This window comes from Carcharhinus amblyrhynchos, chromosome 2, assembly GCF_965287045.1.
Source record: "Carcharhinus amblyrhynchos chromosome 2, sCarAmb.v2.hapA, whole genome shotgun sequence".
Lineage (NCBI taxonomy): Eukaryota > Metazoa > Chordata > Chondrichthyes > Carcharhiniformes > Carcharhinidae > Carcharhinus > Carcharhinus amblyrhynchos.
The window spans coordinates 48,705,187-48,714,915 of NC_137325.1; the positions used below are offsets into that span (position 1 = coordinate 48,705,187).

General features: G+C 41.3%; 1 protein-coding gene across 1 annotated transcript in view; it reads left to right on the forward strand.

The window, feature by feature from the left end:
- ice1 (KIAA0947-like (H. sapiens)) overlaps positions 1 to 9,145 on the forward strand; it is a 152,674-nt gene extending 143,529 nt beyond the window's left edge. Inside the window, exons 19-20 of the mRNA XM_080214491.1 lie at positions 2,867 to 2,965; positions 6,566 to 9,145. Of these exons, the coding sequence (XP_080070617.1) occupies positions 2,867 to 2,965; positions 6,566 to 6,762 (296 nt within the window). The 3' untranslated portion in view covers positions 6,763 to 9,145. The remainder of the gene's footprint in view (positions 1 to 2,866; positions 2,966 to 6,565) is intronic.
- The last annotated feature ends 584 nt before the right edge of the window (positions 9,146 to 9,729 follow it).

Sequence of the window (9,729 nt, forward strand, 5' to 3'; positions counted from 1 at the left end):
ACAAAGTTTCAATTTTCTGTACACAATCTGGAGTACATGCAAGTGGATTTTTTGCTTTGGGCAACCCCCAAAAAGACTGCTGGAAACTCTTCAGTCAGGCAACATCCGCAGGCTGACCACAGTCAGTAAGGATAGGCAACAACACCTCCATGATCATCCTCAACACTGGTGATTTACCAAGCTTTGTTCTCATACTCTTACTATGCTACACTATACTCCTTATACAGCACTGACTGTCTGGCCAAATTCCGCTCCAATCGATTTTCAAGTTTGCTGATGACACCATCGTGGGTCGGATCTCAAACAAGAACAAGACACAGTAGAGGAAAGAGATAGAGAATCTGGTGAACTGGCGTGACGACAATAATCTCTCCCTCAATGTTAACAAAACGATAGTCATCGACTTAAGGAAGACTTAAGGACTGGAGGACGTGCCACTGTCTACATCAATGGGGATGAAGTAGAAATGCTCGAGAGCTTCAATTTTTTAGGTGTCCCGATCACCAACAATCTGTCCTGGTCCCTCCATGCAGCCATTACAGTTAAGAAAACCCGGCAAAACCTCTACTTTCTCAGCAGACTAAGGAAATTTGGCATATCTGCTACAACTCTCACCAACTTCTACAGATGCACCATAGAAAGCATTCTTTCAGTTGTATCACTGCTTGGTATAGCTCCTGCTCTGTCCAAGACTGCAAAGCCCAATCCGTAACACAAACCACCCTCCCATCCATTGACACTGTCTGCACTTCCTGCTGTCTCAGAGAAGCAGCCAGCATAATCAAAGACCCCACGCACCCTGGGCATACTCTCTTCCACCATCTTCCATAAGGAGAAAGATACAATAGTCTGAGATCATGTACCAACTGACTCAAAAACAGCTTCTTCCCTGCTGCCAAATGGACCTATCTCTTTTAAAAAAAGCTGCTTAAAAAAAAGTGGGGGGGGACATGGCTTCTTTGCCTCCAGTTTTTATTCCTGGGCTGCCACCACATTGAAGGGTGTTAGTTACAGATCGGTATGTATAACAAAGTCTCCGTAGTCTTCAATAGGTTTGGTTTTTATTAACTATAACTATTTACACGTACAGTAACTGGTACAACTAGGAGCTGCCTCCAGATTTCGATCTACACATGTTTTTGCCCTGAGTCTAGGTCAGTTGATCTTCCTCTACACTCTCACTATGACCGTAACATTACATTCGGCACTCTCCATACCTTCCCTATGTATGCTATGCTTTGTCTGTATAGCACGCAAGAAACAGTACTTTTCACTGTTTAACTAATACATGTGACAAAATAAATCAATTCAATATCCGTAGAGTGGGAAAAATTATAGGCGATAACTCCCGAGCTCCAGGGGATACCCCTGTGAAGTGCAAACTTCATAGGGGCATTTGCCCTGTACTGGGAACAGTCAGCAAAATTGTGACTTAAATTAAAACCTTTGGTTGGTTTTGGCTGTCATAAAGCAATAGTTACCCAAAAATGTTAGAAGAATTGAAAACATTTTTAGCTTCTGGGTAACTATATGGATCTGCATCAAACCGCCATATAATTCTCCCCCTCTTAAACAGAATGCCTACCACCACCATGCCACTAATGGCTGACACCCCTCCTCCCCCAACTGGCTGATATTCCCCTGCTTGACACTCTTCTCCCCTCCCCCTCATTCCCCACATTCCCGATGCCTCAAATGGCAGACATACACACACACACCCCATCTCCCCGACTGGCTGACCACTCTTCCCAAATCTAAACTATCTGACAAATCTCCCTCCCCTTTGAGAGTAGTTAGACCTTTAAACTCATCTGATTTACAGCATTTGTGAAAAAAGGGAGGGGGACGTGGCTTCTTTGCCTCCAGTTTTTATCCTGTGGCCACCACCATATTGAGAGGTGTTAGTTACAGATCATTATGGGTAACAAAGTTTCCGTAGTCTTCAATAGGTTAAGTTTTTATTAACAATAACTATCTACTTGTACAGTAAATGATACAAGCTAGGAGCTGTCTCCAGGCTTAGATCTACACATGCCTTTGCCCCTGAGTCTGGATTATTTGCTTTCTTACATCACTGTGTGAGCGGTTCTGTACATGGTCCCAAATTAATCCTATATGTACTAGACCCTTATACCACACTTCACCCTCCTTGGATGCTGCCCATACAGCTATTTGTGTTTTCAGTTAACCCATTTCCAGTATTTTACTGATGCCCAACAATGAGCATTTGACTCTGCTTTCTTCCCATTTGAGCTTCAACTGTGGTGAATTTGAAGTATGTTTTATATCACTTAATGTCTCCTCGTGGATACATGCATGCGTGTTTACATTGAGCGAAAAATCATTGTCAACTGCCATTATTACCAGTCAGCCTGGATACCTAAGAGCAATTTGTTTTATGCGTATTAACATTTTTGTAAGTGTGTTCCTGTTGTAGTGTGTTACAACAATATAGCATATACTATTATGGCAAAATAATAGGGAATATATATTTATAACTTTCATGAGGATGTCCCAAGCAGGTTATTATATTGCGTGATGGTTCTGTGTTGGCACTTTGCTCCATTTCATTTGGTTCACCACTACAGGTGTGGCCCTGCCACTACTATAAATCAGTTGATTCTGTGATCAAACTGATTAATGCGTATCCTGTTTCTGTGGGAGATTGCAAAGGTGCTGCATGTCAGTAGGCCAAAGAAAGGAGTCAAAATTTCACGACTTTGAGAGGAAAGTAATTAATTAAAAGGGACTATCTTGTGTATTTTGTGTATAATATTTTATTCAATATTCAAGGCCTTCTGTTAGATGTTACAGAATTGTGATGTTACACATATTTATGTTCAACTGGGTTTTATTTAATTGTAAGGACGCCTAGGTCAGCAAGGACTGAAGAAAGAATCCTTAGTAGCTGTAAAAAACATGGGTGCGGTGATGAACAAATTCCTCCAACAGGCTTTTCAAGAAGGTAGGTGTTCTTGTACATATCACTGTAAGATAACTTTCTTGCTTTAATTTTGAATTCTGTTAAACACTTGATTATGTGACTTCAAGAATTGCATGTATGCTACACGGAAATCCTTTTCATTAAATCATCAGTAGAAGAAACTGGCAACATCTCTATTTAAAAGCTAGGTTTAAATCAGTGTGATATTTTAACCCTTCCACCCCCAATTTTTTTTTATATTGTTGCCTGCATTACTGCACAGTGCTCTTTCTGGACTGATGTTACTATGTGTCAAAAGCAGATAACATTTGATTTGTAAGAGGGCTTTGAGCAGATTTTTTCCCAGTATCAGGGTTGCCTGCCTTGTCACCAGAGAAGTCAGTGAGGAATGCATTCCCACTGACCAGATTTGCCCCACAACCACTTAACATTCAATCAGGCGCAAGCCCCATCTCAGAGAGATTCAAATGAGTCATGAACAGCATTGTCAGACACACTTTGGATATTCTTGGGGGTTTCTGAGGGTAAGCTGTCTGTCATAGCAGACTACATAAGAACATAAGAAATAGGAGCAGGAGTAGGCCATCTAGCCCTTCGAGCCTGCCCCGCCATTCAGTAAGATCATGGCTGATCTGTCGTGGCTCAGTTCCACATTCCTGCCCTCTCCCCATAACCCTTAATCCCCTCTCTTATCAAAAACCCATCAAGCCGCGTCTTAAAAATATTTAGCGAGGTAGCCTCCACCACTTCAACGGGCAGAGAATTCCAGAGATTCACCACCCTTTGAGTGAAGAAGTTCCTCCTCAACTCCGTTCTAAACCGCCCCCCCTTTATCTTGAGGCTGTGCCCCCGAGTCCTATTATCCTTTCTGAGCGGGAAGAGCCTCTCCACCTCTATCCTATCCATCCCATTCATCATCTTATACGTCTCAATGAGATCTCCCCTCATTCTTCTAAACTCTAACGAGTACAAGCCTAGTTTATTCAGCCTCTCCTCATAGCTCAACCCCCTCAACTCCGGCATCAGCCTAGTAAACCTCCTCTGCACTCCCTCCAAGGCCAAAATATCCTTGCGTAAGTACGGCGCCCAAAACTGCACACACTACTCCAGCTGCGGCCTCACCAATGCCCTATACAGCCGCAGCAAGACCTCCCTACTTTTATATTCAATCCCCCTCGCTACGAAGGCCAGCATCCCATTCGCCTTCCTGCTGCACCTGCAAGCTGGGTTTTTGCGACTCATGCATAAGGACCCCGAGGCCCCTCTGCACCGTCGCCTGCTGCAGTTTTTCGCCACGTAAGTGATAATCCTTCCTACCATTATTCCTACCAAAGTGGACCACCTCGCACTTGCCAACATTAAATTCCATTTGCCATTTCCTGGCCCATTCACCCAGCCTATCTAGATCCTTCTGTAGACTCTTCACACCCTCCGCACAGTTTGCCTTTCCTCCAATTTTGGTGTCATCAGCAAATTTCGACACCCTACACTCGGTTCCCTCCTCCAGATCATCTATATAAATGGTAAATAGCTGAGGCCCCAGCACCGACCCCTGAGGCACTCCACTAGTCACCATCCGCCAATCCGAATAGCACCCATTGACCCCCACTCTCTGCCTCCTATTTGACAACCAATCCTCTATCCGTGCTAACACCCTACCCCCAACTCCCTGTCCCCTGACCTTCTGCAATAACCTCCTGTGAGGTACCTTGTCAAACGCCTTCTGAAAATCCAGAAAGACCACATCCACCGGCTCTCCTCTATCCACCGCCCTAGACACATCCTCATAGAACTCCAATAAATTTGTCAGACACGACTTCCCTTTAACGAAACCGTGCTGCGTCTGCTCTATCAAGCAATTCCTCTCAAGATGCCTCGCTATTTCCTCCTTGATGACGGATTCTAACATTTTACCTACAACAGACGCTAAACTAACCGGCCTATAACTCCCTGCCTTTTGCCTGGCACCCTTCTTAAACAACGGCGTAATATTAGCCGCTTTCCAATCTTCCGGCATTTTCCCGGAATCCAGCGACGTCTGGAAAATAACCACCAAGGCATCCACTATCACCTCCGCCATTTCTTTCAGAACCCTCAGATGCATTCCATCCGGTCCTGGCGACTTGTCCACACTCATTCCCTCCAGTCTGTCGAGCACCTCCTCTCTCATAACAGTAATGTCATTAAGACCCTCCAGTCCTACCACCTTTCCATCTCTAACACCCGGCAAATTATTCACGTCCTCCTCCGTGAAGACAGAAACAAAAAAGTTATTCAGGACCTCAGCCATATCCCCATCCCCTACCACTAAGTCCCCCTTCTCATCCTCTAAGGGACCAACGTTCACCCTAGCCAGCCTCTTCCTTTTTATATATTTATAAAAACTCTTGCTATCCTTTTTTATATTAAGCGCAAGCCCAGCTTCATAGTTTCTCCTACCCTTCTTTATCATCTTCTTTGTCAATCTTTGTTGACATTTAAACCTCTCCCAATCCTCTTCTCGCCCACTACTCTTAGCTACTCTAAACACTTCCGCTTTTAATTTAACACTTTACTTCACCTCCTTCGTTATCCACGGCTTATTACCTCTCCTCCTACTGTCCTTTTTGACCATCGGAATAAATTTCCGCTGAGCACCAGGAAAGATCTCCTTAAAGATCCTCCACTGCTCCTTAGCAGACCTACCTTCCAACGCGCTCCCCTAGTCCACATTCGCCAATTCTTCTCTCATCCTACCGTACTCCCCTCTGTTCAAACAAAGGACGCGCGTCCGGGAACCCACTTTCTCCTCCTCCATCTGCACCAGAAACTCCACCATACAATGATCACTCTCCCCAAGAGGATCACGAAGGATACCAAATTTCAAGTAAAAGGCTGATCATTGTGCGGTAAAGGAAAATAGGGAGTGTGCAATAATTGCTCACCTTGCAAATGATCTCCATATACCAAAAATGAAAGTGCAAAGCAAAGAAATGTACCTTTTTTTAATAGATCCCTAGCTCTTGAAAAGCATGTTTTCTCTGTGCATGTGGTCATAAACTTGATTATCTTGGAAAATAAATGTTGAAATTTCTACACATATGACTTTGGGCAGCAAACATATATTTTCAGTCATAGGAAGTTTTATTTTGCCAATGTTGTGCATTAATGGAAAAATATTAATTCTAAATAAGCTTAACAAAGCAGAAGTTAATGCCATGGTCGGATCAGCCATCATCTTATTGAGTGGCAGAGCAGGGTTGAGGGGCCAAATGTTTCTTGCGTTTAATTTCCTTTCTTGTGTTTAAACAGTCAGAAGTAGTAAGTAGAAGGCTGGTTGATTTAGGAAATATCTTTTCACAACCAGGAACTTGGGTTTGATTAATAAAGAGCAAGACAGTGCTTGTGATTTGGTTGAAAAGGAAGATCTATTCCACTATTGCTGAAATATCTGGACACTTTTTGCCTGTATATTTTGGATCTTTAATATGTCTTGACATATCGGATCTAGTTCAAAGATGCTTTTACTGATTGTGAATAGAAGAAAATGTGTAATATATTTGATGCTTTAAATATTTAATGTTTTACGTATTATGTATTGAGCAGTTTGTGATCATGATTTCTGCTCTATGACATTTCCAGGTGTTCCATGGCCTATACAGTTATCAGCAGTGTATGCAGTTTACGACTTAGCTCCCAGTAACCCTATTGGAGCCTTGGAGGCCCTACGTACATGGAGGGCATCAATAACTGAACTGATTCCTTCTAAGGCAAGCAACTGCCTGATGGAACTGGAGAACCTTTATCAAAGTTTAAACTCTGAGAAAACATATCCATAAGAATTGCATCCAGCTCGCTTTTGAAATGAAAAGTTTGTCAACCAGAAATGATCACCCCGGAAACTAATGCTCAAAAAAAGGTGTTTTCAGCTGGAGGTAATAACCTGTATCAAACAATATCTGATAAACAATATGCAGTAGTTACTAGCAGTTCTGAGTATGGCATTAAGTTAATTCGTCCCACTTCCTTCATTTTTCTCCATAAATATTAACACTAATGTCAAAAGAAAATCAAAGTCATAGCCACAAAATGTAGTAAAAGTGGACTAAGGACTATCATCTCACCCAAAATTACAAGATTAGAAATTAATTTGCATAAGAGATTATTCAATGAATGGAAATCGATGAATATGCTTTTCTTCATACAAGGAAATGACTTCAGACCTCAGTATAGCCAATTTCTATCCTGGATTTCTGTTACCCTCTTTCACCCGAGTTGAAGATTTGGATAGCTAGAGGACGCCATATTGGGCCATACCATCCTCCTTGCTATGAAAGGGGTAAAAAGTAGCAGCCAGGCGTTTTACTCTCAATGCCATCCAGTGATTTCTGCTGGAAAACGTGTAGCCATCAGAATGGCATTTGGCAAGGTAATTGAGGGCTGCTGATAATCTTTGCTACTGTACTTGTGTGAGTCACTGCCCTCAGGATAGAAAGCAAGAAGAGTTGATTGAGGGTGAGAATATTTCTGGAGTTCATAGAATCATAGATATCTACCATGCAGAGAGAGGCCATTTGGTCCATCGAGTCTGCACCAACCACAATCCCACCCAGGCCCTCCCCCATAATCCCCGCATATTTACCCACTAATCCCTCTAACCTATGCATCTCAGGAGTTGAAGTAGCGTTGTTTACCATTGGTAAAGTGTAATTTACCACATGCTTCCAAAATAATTGACAATTTTCCATACATTTTGTTGCCCCATTAGGCTGACTGCACAGTGTTATTTGCTTTTTCAATCCTGAAAAATGTCTAAGGTTTTCAGACTTCCTGAGAATGATTGCAGGATGTGTACAGCAACCTCTGGCCAGGGTGCATCAAGAGATTCTTTTTTTCAATCCTGGTCTCACCACTTGTGAAATTCAGACTAGATCAATCTTGGAAAAGATGGTTTACCCTCACCCTTCTGACTTCAATGACAAAACACATTTCGTAGTACAGCATAGATTCCTACAGACTAAGACTGTTTCAAGTTTTATGGTTTGTCTGTGCTGCATTTATTAATTTCAATTAAGGTCTATTGACTTCAGTATCCCTCACCTATTGCTGATCAATGCTTAGTGACTTTTAACTCAAATGTTTTCATGCATGTCTAATGCTCAGTGTCTAGACTCACAAGGGAGAGTAGGCCTTGCATGATGTAACAGAGCTGTATCTCTATCATTACCTTTGAAGAAAGGGGAGAAAATGTGGCAGTGTGGTGTTGCAGGACAGAAACAAGGTTTTTTTCACCATGTTTTATGAGCTCCTAACAAAGTTTGAGCAGAATGTGCTTTTCATATTTTTGTTCCTTAACATTATCCTTTACCACCATCCATCTGTTTTATCTGCGTGGTCAATCAATGAAAATGTTAGTACATCCTTTGTGTTCCCTATGAATTAAGTTCTCTGAGTGGATTTTGGACAGGGTTACCGACTGGGAATTGAGAGATGTGCACATTAGTCCATTGTGTGATGTTTTGAGGATATTGTGAGCAGGCTGGAAAAGAGTTATGTTGTTCTTTGTGTCAGGAGTTAAATTAGTTCCCAGTATGCCATTATTGCAAGTAGTATTTCTGATTATGCTGCACTTACAAATACCAGGCACTTGAATGGTACAATAATCGTAAAAATCTGGATCTTAACCATTTTTTTAACTTATTTTGCCAGCGTTCATCTGACCACAGATTCACTTCCAAATGAACATGACCTAATTTCACTTCAGATCACACATTATGTTGTGTGTTTGTGTCTGTGTGTCCTGATCATTGAGCTATATTTGTTCACGAGCTGTTGGATAAGCAAGTCTGAATTTTTACAGAAAGTAACAATGTAGATATTGTGTTGAGTCTCTCAAGTCCCTGGACTGGCAGAGATTAGCTTAAACTGATACTTCCTTATAGCTATGTACATATGATTATTCATAGTGAAAAATGTGATTTTGTTTTCTGTGAATGCTTGTAATTAGATGAAACTTTGTTTCTGAATATTTTTGTTCCATTTGGGAATGTTTTATTATATATAAAGTCACAGGTGCAATGTAGGTTTTGGGTTATGTACAAAAATTTCTTGGTAAATATGTATAACACTGTTCTGTTGAGTTTTTTAATAACTTTTTATACAAAATCTTCTGGAATTTTCATGTGCAACTTGTTTTGTATTAAAGTAAAATATTGAATCACATTTCTTGTTTTGTGAGCAGTATTCCAATAGATCAAGTAGAGAAATGGAAAGTAAATTGTAATTGAAGAATGTGTCAATGACAAATACTTCCTTTCTCTTTCAGCTTTTCCTATGTTACACCGGTCACCACAAACTGATTATCAACCATCATTTTATTTTGGGATCTGGCGGGGGTTTTACAGCTGGATACCGATAACAGATTATATTATAAAATAATGCACATTCATTGCCATTTGCTGTTCTTTGCTAAGATATCCAGGTGAAATACTGACTCTCTCATCAATAGCTTAGCACATTAAATGTGCAACCTATGTGTAAAACAGTCCAAGTACTTTACTAGGAGTGTTATTTATGGATGGAACCAGACAAATAAATATACTTCAAAAGTAGTTTTTGCACATCTGCGTGTCCATCTTAGACAACGTTGACTGCTTAGAGGTTAAAAATTGGTGGCATGGACAAGTTGGGCTGAAGGGCCTGTTTCCATGCTGTAAACCTCTATGACTGGGCTTTGTATGAGGCTGTCGCTTATTTAGTCACCTAGAAATGGTCTTTAGAGTGTTTTAATATGAGCAATACCTATT